The following is a 14,403-nucleotide window of genomic DNA, read 5'->3' on the forward strand; positions in this document are numbered from 1 at the left end:
CAAATATAATGTTGTCATTAAAATCAAAGGCAGCAGAATTTCAAGTACAGTTTTAAAGATAAAAGGCATTTTATGAATGTTTGACCTTATTTGAGCTTGAATGAGAGGTCAGGGTCAAATGTGACTCGATATTTTACCTCTTTATATGGAAATTTCTTTATGTTGACACCACACATTTGTTTCCTACACACTGTTTATTTCTAAATATGCCGATTTCTCTGTCTTTATTGTCCATCCCGAGCCATCTTGGTAACAGTGCTAGGCGTTATTTGCTTATTGTTTATTTGGTTATTAATACGTCTGTATTAATAGTCACCAATGAAATTAGATTAAAAAATATGTTGTTCTCAACATTTTACAAACTTCACCACGTGTGCTGTTGCAGAAGTCATTCCTCTTGTGCCGACGGAAAGCTGAGAGAATGTATAATGTTTTGACAAGTGTCAAGTGTGACGTGAGCCCCACCGGAAACACGCTGATGGCAGTATGAAATTAAAAGCACAATTTAATTAATTAATTAATTTTTTCTCCAGAAAAAGCCAGGATTTTTTAAAGACTATAAATAAGTTTGAAAAAGACGTTTAGAGAGATATTTATAATGAGACAAACTTGAACTCCTGACCCTCTGGAAGACCGCTGCATTCGCCGCTGGAGATTTTATTTTGAAACTTCTGATCTGTGGCTCTTTCGATGTTACTTGACGCATGCGCATTGTTAGCAACCATGTTTCGAAGCCAGGTGCACAACTGTATGTAACCTAGAAACAAAGGTAAATTCTCTTTAACAGCGGGAAGGGTGTTGCGATGTGGGTGTTGTCCGGTGTGGATGAGAGCGCAGCGTGCTCTGTGGGTGACGCCCGCCTTGTTATATTCAGTGCAGCAGCAACAACAACCAGCAACGGCTGCTAGCTAACCTAAACTTCCTCCTGTGATAAGTCCGTTGCCTCGCTGAACCACTGTCTTCTCAGTATTTGTCTGTACAAGCCTAGGCAGTCAGGTTACAGAGAGAGGTAAGAGCTGGGTCTTCCTCGTGACGTGATATTTTTGAGTAGTTTTATCTCGTCACTGCGAGTTTCTGCGGGAAGAAGCTAGTAGCCACCCCCAACCTTGTACGTGTCAACCTTGTTTGTGTGTCGTTGGCGGTCCTTGAAGCCTCGCTGTAAGTCAGTGTTATCATGGGTTTAAGTGAACTTTGATCTGGTTTCATTCACCGTCTGTCCTCCGTCCTAGTCCTAGCCACATGTACAGCTGCTCCTTTCACTTGCAGGACTTTAACGCTGAAGGTTAGTCGTGCAAAAATTAATAACATAACAAGCTGATTATATTCATGTTTTCATCAACGGAGGATACAGTAGATACGCGTTATATGCAGTGAATTGCCTTTATATAACATAACACAGCTTACCGTGTTGAACAGTTTATGAAGTAATTTCACTGTGCACTTGTGTTTCTATGTAAACTATTGGAGCAGTGTGGGATAAATGTGCTTTGTTTGGTTTTTAAAGTAGGGCACAGCATTACAGAGCAGGGTGATTTATTTAAAGATTTTTTCCCTTCCCTGTGATCTTTCCTTTTTTCCCCCCCCCAGTATCTGCAGCAGAGGACTAGTAAGGAAACACCAAAACAGGAAGTGATTTCCAATAGTCACAGCAAGACTGAGAGGTAGCTTGCTGGACATTTCAGAGGATGGACTAAGAACCAAAAAACAAACAAGCAAACAAACCCTAAAAAACTGAGCCACATTAAGAGTCCCCCTTTTGGTGGGGCCCGCGGGGGGCCCTCAGGCAGCAGGAATAATGCCGGGCAGCAAGCAGCCACTCTGGTGCCTCTTGTCGCAGTTACGTAGCCGCCAGGAGCGAGTGGTGCTGACCCGCAGTGAGAGCCTCCCGGGGGAGCAGGTGCTGAAGATCACGGTAACGGAGACTACGGTGATCGAGGCAGAGTCCGGGGTGTCCAACTGGCGCTCCATGACCTATCTGGGTCTCTGGTACTTCTTCAGCTTCTGCACCCTGTTTCTGAACAAATATATACTGTCGCTGCTGGAAGGAGAGCCCAGCATGCTCGGTAAGAAGTAGTAAAATCATTCTGCTGCTTCTAACACTGATTAACTGCAATAATCACAAGATAAGAAAAGTGCACCTCAGTCATGAATCTTAAGATTAATGAAAAGCCATTGTGATTCAGATTGATGAAGGGCAACTTTCACATAAAACTCAAGAACGGCTTGCTGAGACAATACTTATTGTTTTAGATTGTAAAACTACCAGTGCAGCTGTGGGTAGGTGGTTTGGTGCATTCAAGGAGATTTTAATTTACCAGTAATGAGGACCTGTGTGCAGTGGCGGTCCTAGCCTGTTTGGCGCCCTGGGCGAGCACTCCCTAATTTTGCGCTCCAGTATGAACACCCATCCCCCAACCCGAGAATCACCACAACATAACCTAATAACCTAACCTACACCTTAGTTCACAGATTCGCTTTGTCTAGGGTTTATTTCTGGCATTTCACACAACCCAGGATTCAAATCATGAATACATGATGGACTTGGATTTACAACGTTATGAATGAAATGTGCTCTATTTGGAAGCAGCCGGGCCCCTCCCCTTTCGAGGGGTTGTGTGTGAGACTTTAAATCATCAAACTCTAAATTCTAAATGTTAAATTGTTATTGATCCCTTTACCCCTGGTCCTAAAGTGTATATTTATTTTTTTACTCTTCTTATATATATATATTGTTTGTTTACTTGCACTGCTGTAACAGGAGCCTCGTCGTATCGTCTCTCTATATACTGGACTGTATGTAGCGGAGATGACAAAGTTTACTTTGACTTCAGCAGCGAGCAGGCGCACCGAGGGCTCTCGCGCTCACTTTTCGCGTATAGAATTTCGAAAAAACATCGGTGCAAATTACAAGTCTGTATCATGATGTCTGGTGTTTTCGTGTTTGTTGGTTTGTTTTTATTTTGTTTTACTTTGCGAGTTGGTTATTAGATGCTGCTCCAGCCAGCCAGAGAATCCCCCGCCGCCCCGCCCTCTCCTCCCTGTGCTGCAAGCAGCAGGCGCACCTCGCAAACGGAGGGCGCCCTTACTCCCAGCAAATGGGCGGTAGAAAACCGATCGGTGCCTATGCCATTCCCACTATGCGCTGGCTGATGTCAATTTTTTTTTTTTTTTTTGCCGATGCCCGTGATGCCACCCCCACCACGATGCCGCCCCGGGCAACCGCCCGTGTCGCCCGTATCAAAAACCGCTACTGCCTGTGTGTGCTAACTGTATGTTCATGTGCATACCATTTTTGTTTGTTCAACTATGAACCGCGCCTGAGCTGTTATACAGGCCGTTACAACATGCCAAAGCAACGTGCAGAACAGCACAGCCAAGTGAAAGGTAGTGTGACAAGATGACAGAAGTGAAATTGCAGTGACACAAATGATCAGGTGATCTGAAGTTCAGTTTAAATAGACAACTGTTTATCCCACATCAGTCTGATGTCAGCATTTTTGGCATGAATGGACCCTCATAGTCAGACAGGAAACATTCATTACAGCAGTATTTTGAAGTGTTTTCTCCCTCATGAAAATTAATGTCTGCCTTTGTATTTTTTTGTGTTTTTTAACTGCCATTTTCTTGCTAGGTGCTGTTCAGATGCTCTCCACCACAGTCATAGGCTGCTTAAAGATGTTTGTTCCCTGCTGTCTGTACCAGCACAAGTCCAGAAACGAGTACCCCTCCAACTTCATCATGATTATGCTGTTTGTTGGACTTATGAGGTGAGATTGTTTGCTATCCTGTAAATATGCAGATTAATAACAGATTGAATGCATGCATTTGAAAGGAAAATAGACCTCATTGAGAATTTTGTGTTTTGTTTTTTTTATAAGTGCAGCTTGATAAGAAATTACTCTTGACTGTTGTTGCAAGTTCAGCACAGACGCCATCATTATCTCCACTTGCAGGTTCACCACAGTGGTTCTGGGCTTGGTGAGCCTGAAGAATGTTGCCGTGTCATTCGCTGAAACAGTGAAGAGCTCGGCGCCCATTTTCACAGTCATCATGTCAAGACTGATCCTCGGGGAGTACACGGGTAAAGTTCACGTTGCTGTGCTGGCTTCAGGGCGTGTCTTTCATATGCGAAGGAACAGTGAACGCCTTATTGGTGTTGGCGTGCCTGGGTGGAGTCAGACCAGTTAGGCAGCCGCAGCTCTGGTTGCTGGTTTAGTTTAGATAAACACGGGGATTCATTTCACCTATCCCTTTTGTGTGCAGGGCTGTGGGTGAATCTGTCCCTGTTCCCAGTCATGGCCGGCCTGGGCCTCTGCACAGCCACCGAGATCAGCTTCAACATGCTCGGCTTCTCCGCTGCTCTCTCCACCAACATCATGGACTGGTACTGGAGCACACAGCACAGCTTTTCCACCAGCGGTGTATTCCCTACTTTGCCCTAACTCTTGTCTCTCTGATCTCAGCTTACAGAATGTATTCTCCAAAAAACTGCTAAGTGGAGACACATACAAATTCAGGTAAAATCATGCTTTAATTTAAACGGGTAGTCTCACTGAGAGCGAGGTCTGCCTTTCAAGAGAGACCTGTGTACAAAAAGCACATACATACAAATAGAGACAAACGGCACATTGTACATGATCATAACTGAAGAAAAACAAGTGCAAAATGGATAATTAAACCCTTTAAAAGACTTCAGTGAAAGCATTTAATGCAGCTTTTTGACTCTAAGCTGTAAAAGGCTGATGGGGTAAACACACAGCTCTTTTTTTTTTTTTTTTTTTTTTTAAACTTGGTTGTGTTATTTCAGCCCTCCCGAGCTGCAGTTCTACACCAGTGCGGCAGCAGTCATCATGCTCATACCTGCCTGGCTGTTCCTTTTGGTGAGGCAAAACAGAAGTTCTTAATTTCCAGACTTGTTAGGCCCTACAATGCTTAAGAAAACAAGCGGGTAACTTTCTTGATGGTTCTGTTTAATTTCCAGGATATCCCCACGGTTGGGAAGAGCGGACAGAGCTTGATCTTTAGTCAGGACATCATCCTGTTGCTGCTTTTCGATGGTTGCCTGTTCCACCTGCAGAGCGTCACTGCCTATGCGCTCATGGGAAGGATTTCTCCTGTTACTTTCAGGTAGGACACAAAGTCAGAAGCACTTTATCCTGCATGCCATGAGTTTCTTGGAGGCCATAGTTCCTGCTACAGTTAATTAATTGATGTATTTGAACCGCCCACGCTTAGCTTAGTAGATAACCACTTGTTGCATTTGCAGATTTTCAATTTACACCAGTATCATCTTATCTTATCATCTCACCGGCACTGACTAAAGTCTGTTCTCTGCTGTACTAGTACAGTACAGCACAGCATCGATTTGCACCTCAGTGCTGTCTATTTACAATAGACAAACCAATCCATTAGTGAGCGTATCTGAATCCACAAAGTCCAGCGTGTTTGGCTCCCTATCCCACCTGACAGATGGGATGTGTGCTGCAGATTCTAAAATAGCTTCAGTGAAACCACAAAATGCTTAAACTTTACCGTGCTCTGCACAAGAACACTAGAGACGGCAGCAGAGATGCTGAGGCGGAGCGTGCCCAGTATGGGAATGCTCTTAATGAGCTCGTGCACATATCACTGTATATTTCCCAATATAGACCTTTTAGATTCTATAGCTGGAAGTTATTAAAGGGGGCCTACTATGCCCATTTCCAGCTCCATATATTTTTCCTTGGGCTTGAGTTGATTATTTTGTATATGCTTCACTGTTTATAGCGGGTCTTTGTGCAGGTATTTTAGTTCCATCTCTCTAAGGCGTCCCCTGATTTAGCCCTTTTCTTTTGATTGGTTGTGCCCCACTAACAGCAGCTTGGTGAGGCTTGGAGAACATGTTAGGGATCGCTCCTTTCTTTGACATCACACAGAGCCGAAAGAAGAAAAAAAAATGAGAGAAGGAGCTTTTAAAGCAGTCTGATATGTCATGAAGATAACTTATATGTACGCTGAAATTAAGATTGGAGACTGTTTAATCTGAGAATTCACCGTTCTAACATTTATATGCAGATCATAAGGATGAACATATAAAAGTCATATTAAGAAGTTTAAACTGGATGAATTTGTTGTTAGCCCCAGTAATAATCATCCTCATTCTTCCTCAGTGTTGCCAGTACTGTTAAGCACGCCCTGTCTGTGTGGCTGAGCATCATTGTGTTCAGCAACCAGGTAACCATCCTCAGCGCCACCGGGACCGTCCTCGTGTTCATCGGGGTCTTCTTGTACAACAAAGCCAGGCAGTTCCAAAGAGCAACCTTACAGGCCATGGCTGCTGAGCAGAACCACAAACCCCTTCTCCACGACCAGGACTTCAAAGCCTCTCAGTCTCACTGAGTAGCCCGCTCTTAAAGCTGTAGTGCTGCCTGAAATGAACTGGAAGCATCAATAGTTCACTCCGGTTCAAGAGCTTCTGTCTTTCAGGGTTCCTTCAGTGTCACTGTTAAAGTAAACCATTTGATGGCTTGATGAGCTGTGGGTGTGTGACCGAGCAGTCAGCCATCAGTCATCCTGTGGAACATTCTCACCAGTATTTCTTTGTACCTGACCGGATTACCACTTTAAGCCTTTTTGATCCTTTCTTTGTCTTTTATTGGTCAGTAAAAGGAAGCTCAGGGTGTTTTTCCTACATTTGCATTCCATTACAGGCTAGTTTATCTCTCATCTGTGGTATAGCAGCTACTAAACGCATGGGAACTGCAAAGCTCGGACACTGTAAGATTAAAAATTTTGTAGTAATGTTAATCTTCATTGTATAATCCAGTGTAAAATGTATCTTAATAGCGTCTGAGTGTAGGGCTCCAGTGCCCGAGGTAGGAGGCCTTTTTTGAGGCTTGTCCAGCCAAAGCTTAAGACTGCTTTACACGTTAGTAATCCATGTGTAAAACACTTGGATGCCACATTATTGCATTCTGAGAATGCTCATCCTCTATAACGTTATAGCTTTTTTCACTTTTTTTGTTTTGTGTACACATAAAGCTGACATGACCACTGATCCACGCTGGGACGGCAGCCCTGTTAATCTAATCAGGAAAAGAGGACTGAAAGAAGGAATAAATGGACAAGCTGCTGTTTTTATACATTTATAACCTTTTTAAAAAACAGTTTATTACAACTTGAGTTTTATTTCTGTAGTTCTTGCCAGTGGCTATCAAGCTTTGTGTCTAGCAGTGCGCCAGCTGTATTTTTATTTAATTTTTTTTTAAATAAACTGTAAAATCCGCACTTGAGGCGTTACTGTGAGTGTAACTATGTTCCTTTGATCACTTGGTTAACAGATGTTTATGCATCTTGTTATTTTTGGTGAGTTGTTAAACAGAAATGAATTTTAAACTGAAATAAATGAAACACTACTTAATAAAAGAACCACAGCTGCGGTAGTTTTCCGGAACCTCTTCGGTGGGCACCATTTTTTGTGTGCCTGCTAATCATCTGCCGTAAACATGGCAAACTTCCTGGTTCGGCTCTGCTTGCTGCAGTTGTAAACACTCGGTTCTCTTATGTGGTGACAGAAACTTGTAAATGCTCACTTTTGATTGTTCCTCAAACTAAAGGAATTATTTACCATATGTGGAAAACAGCTGATGCTTTCCAGGCGTTCTGTTTTTCTTTGTGGATCTTTTCCTGTAGAACTTACTCCACATTTTGCATTTCTAGCATTTAAAAACCCCACAAACAACAAAAATAAAACCCAAGTTGCAGTAAAAACAAAAGTCATCCTGTGCTTGTCACTACAAATTTACACAATCTCAGTTCCTCCTTCTGTCCTCGCTACTTCTAATTTCAGCATCCGACCTGAAAGTGGAAGTTCCTCCACCCGTATGTAGAAAGTCGTTCTGACCGTACCCAGGACATGTCTGTCTTATTCAGTTCCAGTTTGACCGTTCTTGCTGTGCCTCGAGAAGCAGCTTTTCTTCTTCTCTTACATGTTTGTGGCCACAGTTTAACCACAAGAGCTAACTGACTTGAACTTTTTGTCTTTACATTGAAAACATTTTTTTTTTCTCCCGTGTGGGCTCTGATTGAACATTCAGACGTTAAGAATTGATCTTTTTATACTAACCTTCCACTTTGAGTCTTTGAAATGCTGCTTCAGGAGGCAATTTTCAACATGCAGATGCTTTTTTTTCAGGCTGTTGACCAGGTTCAAAGTGTTGAGGTAATGATGAGCTGTGTTTGGAACTGTGCAAATCAAAGGTGTAAAATATTTTGCAGAGGATGTAAAAATGTTTGATGGACACTGTGCAGAAGATTAAAGTATTTTCTTTCACTATGCCGCCTGTTTAATAGTATCATGTGCTGTTAATTTACACACAGTGTACACGTATCCTGATTATGGTAATGCACTCACCAGCCACTTTATTAGGAACGCCCAACTACTTTGAGTGGATAGGCAGGCTGCAGTAACTCTAATAATTTAAAACCAATGTTTGCAGAAGAGCATCTTTGAATGCACAACAGGTCTAACGTTGAAGTAGATGGGCTACAGAAGCAGAAGACCATAGTTGGGGCCACTCCTGGCTACAATTTGCACTTGCTCACCAAATCTGGACGTTAGAAAACTGGAAAAACATTGCTGAGATTACTGCAACATTCGGATGACAGATCCAGAATTAGGCATGAACACAGAAGCTTGAGTATTGCTGACCATGTCCATCCCTTTATGACCACAGCGTACCCTTCTTTTGATGGTTGCTTCCAGCAGGATAAAGCAATATCACAGTCTCAAACTGGTTTCTTAAACACGATGAGTTCACTGCACTTAAATGGTCTCCATAGTTACCAGATCTCAATCCAACAGAGCACCTTTGAGATGTGGGGAAACGGGAGATTGAAATCAGGGATGTGCAGGTGCGTGATGCTATCACATCAATCTGGAACAAAATCCCTTAGAGTTTCCAGGTCGTTGCCCAATCGATATGTTTCCGGTATGTAAAGTGTATCCACTTTTTGCACGTGTGCACAAGATTTCTTCTTGATAGTTATTTTAACACTGAGAAATATGTTGACAGAGCACTAAAGCATCGTCTCCTAAAGTAATAATTAAATCTTTCCTCGCCAATATTTACTTTTCTTGCCATAGCCTTTTCTGCTCTCGGGCCAATCCTTGAAGCACTGTACTTGTGGACTCAACGTTTTATACAACATCTGTCACTCACCCAAAAAACAAACTCAAAAGGTCTTTTTTATGGAGTCATTTCAAGTCATCACTTTTATTGTGATATGCTGTTAATGCAGAAATGTTGCCTGTAGCAGTTTTGATCTAAAGTGTGTATACTCGTGTAGCAGGAGGCTCACTGGCAGCAGCTAATCTTTCCTCACCAGTAGGTTGAATTTAAAGTGTTCCCAGGTTTCTGATGCTTTGACTTATTCTACAGGCAGTTTAAAAACAGCATTTAGTAACTGAGAACACTCTTTATACTGAAATCGTCTCAAAGATATTTTATCCTTGAAGTCAGTGTCTCCATCCCTTTACTGTGAAGAGTGACTGGCTCGTGGTGGATAAAAAATCTTCATCAGGCTCTCGTAGCTGAGGAATGTGACAGCGTTGACCGGAAATGCTCTCAGGCTGTTCAGCAGGAGGCCTTTGAAAAACACCCTCACTCCTTCTTCCCTCACGCTCACTCTCATGCAGTGCAGGACGCCGCCGTACTCCCGCCCGCCGGCCCCCGACATCTGGAGCCGAGCTTTCACGACGTCCATGGGCGTGGCGAAGGACCAGGTCACCACACCTGCGAATCCACCTGCCACCAATATCACAAAGGTGCCTGAGGACAGAGAGGCAGAACTAAGACAATACTGAGGAGTTTTCTAAACGAATAGTTTTCATTAAACTATTTGCCAAAAAATGTGCCAACGGTTTTCAAAGCAGACTCTCTCGTAGAGCCAAATATGAGGTTGATATAGTAAAATATCCATGTGGGTTAATGTGTGCAGGGAAGATTTTAATGAGACCTTAAAATCAGGATCCCTGAACATAAAAGTAACTTAAGAAATAAAGATGAATTTTCATGAGTAACTAGATATTTATATTCAGCTTCATCATGTGTGTTCACCTCATTACTGGATTCATGCGCTACAAACTGAAAGCCTTAAAGATTTAAATGACTAATTCCAGTTGAGCAGCTTTTGTGAGATGAAGTCCTTTTAAAATCTGTCAGAATACAAGAAACTATCCCACTATGATATCCAGTATTATGTTATGATTGTGACCTGGCTCTTTGCCATCTTGAGTGAGAACCTTACGAGTGACCTCGTAAGGTAAGAAGTAGAGCCCATAGCAGGGGACGTCCCTCAGAGTGAGGGCCAGGCCTCCTCTGTACAGACCCCTGAGCCCCTCCTCCCTCACGATGACAGCGACGCAGTGCACGGGTCCGCGATATCGTGTTGACGTCGATTGACCCTGAAGACGCACCTTGACCAGGTCAATGGGTGCAGAAACCGACACCTGAAAACAGATTGCCCCAAAGATTAAAGTAGCGTAAAGCCGAGTCATGATCTGCAGTGTAAATAAATCTCAGTTATGAAACATGAGCTGGTTTTTAATTTCCTTAAATCTCTTATCTGGTTCTGAGCTGCAGTCAGTGAACACTCGGAGGCCCCCTTGTGGTCAGATGTAACATTGCATGAAGAAAACCTGAATTTCTGTGAAAGCAGTGATAATCCTGTTGTTTCAGCATTTACTTTGGCAAGAGCACCAGCTTTAATTGTTTAATACAGTTTTTGTCTATTTGTTTGTTTTTTCTTTTGTTCTCTGTGTAACAGAGTTAGAAAATAGCTTAATGAATTTCCACAAAATTGATGTGCTTTGTGAATAGTTGGAGCCACCTGGTGGACAAATACCGCAACTGCAACTGTTTCAAATTGCTGCACAGCGCATGCCTCAGCAAAGGAAAATACTCCCAAGCTGGTGGTAGGTGCTTGTGAGCGCCAAAGTCTGTCCTAATGCAGTCACACTGATGCAGTAATGGCTGATAAAGTACTTCAAACGGACTTGGTTGAGATTCTTCTGTAGGTATGTTTGTATCTCGTGGCTTGCAGCTAGAATGTTGGTGTGAGCAGTGATTTTTGCAACGTGTGTGGTCTCCTGCAGCTCTAACAGATGAAGCTTTGTGCATACACAGTTGCATGGCAGTGACATGTGCAACCACAGAACATCAGGTGATCTTACCTGCACCAGGCCTGAGAAGCAGCCAGCAGTGAAGACCTGTGCAGCAGAGGCCGGTTTGCCTCGACTGCGCTGAGACTTAGTGAGGTAACCTAAAGCATTACTGTAACAGCCAAAGACAACGGAGTTGGTGATGCCAGTGGTCAGCACAGGAAATGCCATGCCCTTAAAGAATCCATGGAGCTGATGTGATTAAAGCATAAAGGATCAGTGCTGTCTTATCCCAGTGGAGCATTACACTACTTCACGTCAGTATTTCTTGCAAAACAATGTAGGAAAAATGTGGTACCCACCCCTTCATGAGAGTATGTTTTAATCACACAGTGAAATATCCCTTTATACACAGACTGGGCTTGGAGACGTACCTACAAATGTAAGAAGAGATGTAAAATAAAAAATAAGAAACAATTTGTGCATTAAGTCATATTTATTGGTTTCAAAGTGTCATGCAACCTTCACAGTGTCTAACGGATGTCCTACTGCAATTCCCAGTGCACCTACAACAACCAACAACAACATTTTATTTCTCCACAATCAGACAATTACTGCTCTGTGTTACATTTTCTGTTGTTCTCTTAAAAACAGGATTTTCCTACCTGAAATGCTCCCAGCTAAAAATTCCAAGAGAGGCATGACTTTTACAGTTTCAAATCTGCAAGAAAACCACAGTGTTTCAAAACTCATAAAGATAAAACCTAAAGATGCAGCTTTACAGCTGTCATAACTGAAGCTGATTGGTCTGGCAGTCAAGGAGGTTAATGTGTGACTTATTTTAGAAATGGTACTCTATGGGGGTTGCATCAAAATCAAAGTCCAAGGTGAAAATCCCACAACAATTTTTTTTCATGGCTCAGAAAATGGAATTTTCAGGAGTGATTGAGAACACAAACATATGGATTCTGGCCTGAGTTAAGGCAGTATGGCATTTCACACACATTCCTCACAATCTATTATTATTTACGATCATCTGACAAACAAAAACATTTATTATGCTTCAGTAAATGAACATAAAAGATGGTTTTTAGGGTTGCCAAAACAGTAAATGGCAGAGGTGTGGACTCGAGTCACATGACTTGGACTCGAGTCAGACTCGAGTCATTAATTTTATGACTTTAGACTTGACTTGAAAAAATGTTCTAAGACTTGTGACTTGACTTGGACTTTTACACCAATGACTTGGGACTTGAATTGGACTTGAACCGGTTTACTTGAAAAGACTTGATATTTTACCCCAAATATAAAATTTAACATGCAATGTGACGTCATTCACGGGTAGAACCGCAAAGGATTCTGGGAACTCGTGGCAAGCGGTACTAGCGCACGCAGGCTTTCAATTAAAATCAGTCACACAGCGATAAAAAGAAACACAAAAATGTCAAGAAGCTGTTGTATTATTAACTGCAATAGCCGGTCGCATGACAGCCACGGGAAGCCGACGGGTAAAGAGATCGGTTGTTATCGGATTACGTCGTTGAAGAGAAATTGTTCCAGCCATGTTTCCGAAGTAACAAAGACGCGACGGATGGTCTGGATTGCAGCCATTCAAAGATCAAATATAACGTCCTAGAACACTCCAGCTCACAGGTTAGTCTGCTCCAAGCATTTACACAAAGGTCAGTCTGCTGTTGTAGTTAATGCGTCATTTTTCTTAACATAATTGGTGATATAGGTTACAAGCAAGTCTGGCGCTGAACAGAAATTGTCGCGCTATGCTCCTTTATTTATTGTGCATAAATAGTAAATTATCCTGACACAATATTGCGTTTCGCTTCTGTTATTATGGTACATTGACAAAAACATATACTTTTATTCACAGGATAAAACAGGTTTTTTGTATCACTAATTGCCCAGTACGATTACAGCATACAGTATTATTGTCACTGCTACATTTCTGTGATGCTACCAGAAATTATTTCCACTACTAATACTATTTAGTTTTAAAGTAAGTTTCCGGGCTTTTCCTGCCTTTCTGGAGGGATTATTTTTCACTAAAAACGATCTAATATGCATGTCCACATAATTATGCATTATTATAATTATAATATATTAAAAAACACACGCTGTATTTTAAAGAACATACATTAAGAAGCAGATTATATTAGATTTATATTTTAAATAAGATAAGATAAGAGAACTTTATTAATCCCTCGGGTGGGTTCCTCTGGGAAATTCGATTTCCAAAAAGCACAGCACCGACAGAAGTAAGACATAAGACAAAATTTGGATTTTTACAGCAGTAAAATTATTGTATCTCTACAGTTTAAAAATGTAATAAGCTTTGCCCTGCACAGAGTGGATATTGAAACAAATGGAATCATCATAAATACACTTTAGAGTCAGACCTGTTACAGATCGTCAACTTTTCTTTATTATCAGGTGTGTTTCCAGAATCACTAAAAACTGCTGTAATCAAACCTATACTGAAAAAGGACAATCTTGACAAGACACAAATGAACAACTACAGGCCGATCTCAAATCTCCCGTTTTTAAGTAAGATCATTGAAAAAGCAGTTTCTCAACAGCTCAGTTACTTCTTAAAACAGAATAATTGCTACGATGCCTTCCAGTCAGGTTTTAGACAGAACCACAGCACTGAAACCGCTCTGACCAAAGTGTTTAATGACATATGTCTGAATACAGACAGTGGAAAAATGTCAGTCCTAGTTTTACTGGATCTCAGTGCAGCATTTGATACAGTTGACCACAACATATTACTCAAACGACTGGAGAACTGGACAGGTCTTTCAGGAACTGTACTAAACTGGTTCAAAACATACGTAGAAAACAGGAAATACTTTGTATCAATAGGTAACTTCACATCTGAGCAGACAAGTATCACATGTGGAGTTCCCCAAGGTTCCATCTTGGGACCCCTTCTGTTTAACATCTACATGCTCCCACTGGCACAGATTATAAACAACAACAAAATAAACTATCACAGCTATGCAGATGACACACAAATATATATCACAATGTCACCAGGAGACCGAGGCCCTGTACAGGCTCTTGGTAAATGCATTGAGGAAATCAATGACTGGTTGTGCCACAATTTTCTCCAGCTAAACAAAAACAAAACTGAGGTAATAGTCTTTGGCGCCAAAGAAAAACGATTACAGGTCACCAGAGAACTTCAATCTATACATCTAAAAACCACAAACCAGGCGAGAAATTTGGGTGTAGTGATGGATGCAGAC

At 41.8% G+C, this 14,403-nt stretch overlaps 2 protein-coding genes across 7 annotated transcripts in view; one reads left to right on the forward strand and one right to left on the reverse strand.

The window, feature by feature from the left end:
• The first annotated feature begins 701 nt into the window (after positions 1–701).
• LOC308407867 (solute carrier family 35 member E2A) lies at positions 702–8,269 on the forward strand. Of its 4 annotated transcripts, none has more exons than XM_080899791.1 (9): positions 702–769; positions 1,588–2,063; positions 3,632–3,767; positions 3,954–4,081; positions 4,264–4,384; positions 4,464–4,517; positions 4,808–4,880; positions 4,982–5,127; positions 6,150–8,269. In XM_080899791.1, exons 2-9 carry the CDS (start codon positions 1,796–1,798, stop codon positions 6,376–6,378), a joined length of 1,155 nt encoding a protein of 384 aa, XP_080755917.1. In that variant the 5' UTR covers positions 702–769; positions 1,588–1,795; the 3' UTR covers positions 6,379–8,269. The 4 variants fall into 4 exon arrangements, with proteins under 4 accessions (XP_080755917.1, XP_080755916.1, XP_080755919.1 ...); XM_080899790.1 differs by lacking the exon at positions 702–769 and adding an exon at positions 776–1,282; XM_080899793.1 differs by lacking the exon at positions 702–769 and adding an exon at positions 776–1,158.
• A 128-nt stretch (positions 8,270–8,397) lies between these two features.
• slc25a45 (solute carrier family 25 member 45) overlaps positions 8,398–14,403 on the reverse strand; it is a 69,476-nt gene continuing 63,470 nt past the window's right edge. Inside the window, exons 3-8 of one of the 3 annotated variants that reach the window (XM_080899798.1) lie at positions 11,806–11,861; positions 11,663–11,706; positions 11,503–11,574; positions 11,213–11,392; positions 10,255–10,489; positions 8,398–9,809 (exon numbers count right to left, since the gene is read on the reverse strand). In XM_080899798.1, the coding sequence (XP_080755924.1) occupies positions 9,514–9,809; positions 10,255–10,489; positions 11,213–11,392; positions 11,503–11,574; positions 11,663–11,706; positions 11,806–11,842 (864 nt within the window). In that variant the 5' untranslated portion in view covers positions 11,843–11,861 and the 3' untranslated portion in view covers positions 8,398–9,513. Of the gene's footprint in view, positions 9,810–10,254; positions 10,490–11,212; positions 11,393–11,502; positions 11,575–11,662; positions 11,707–11,805; positions 12,234–14,403 lie in introns of those variants that run through there. The other 2 variants (XM_080899797.1, XM_080899796.1) reach the window with 2 other exon arrangements.

The sequence above is a fragment of the Rhamphochromis sp. 'chilingali' genome, assembly GCF_963969265.1.
Source record: "Rhamphochromis sp. 'chilingali' genome assembly, chromosome: 12".
NCBI classification, from domain to species: Eukaryota; Metazoa; Chordata; class Actinopteri; order Cichliformes; family Cichlidae; genus Rhamphochromis; species Rhamphochromis sp. 'chilingali'.

What these genes read in the sequence shown, in the direction of transcription:
- LOC308407867 (XM_080899791.1), top strand. Translation starts at nt 1,796, where the DNA reads ATGCCGGGCAGCAAGCAGCCACTCTGGTGCCTCTTGTCGCAGTTACGT. An exon ending in AGGAGAGCCCAGCATGCTCG is followed by an intron (nt 2,064 to 3,631) that starts GTAAGAAGTAGT and finishes TTTTCTTGCTAG; the next exon opens with GTGCTGTTCAGATGCTCTCC. An exon ending in ATTTCTCCTGTTACTTTCAG is followed by an intron (nt 5,128 to 6,149) that starts GTAGGACACAAA and finishes ATTCTTCCTCAG; the next exon opens with TGTTGCCAGTACTGTTAAGC.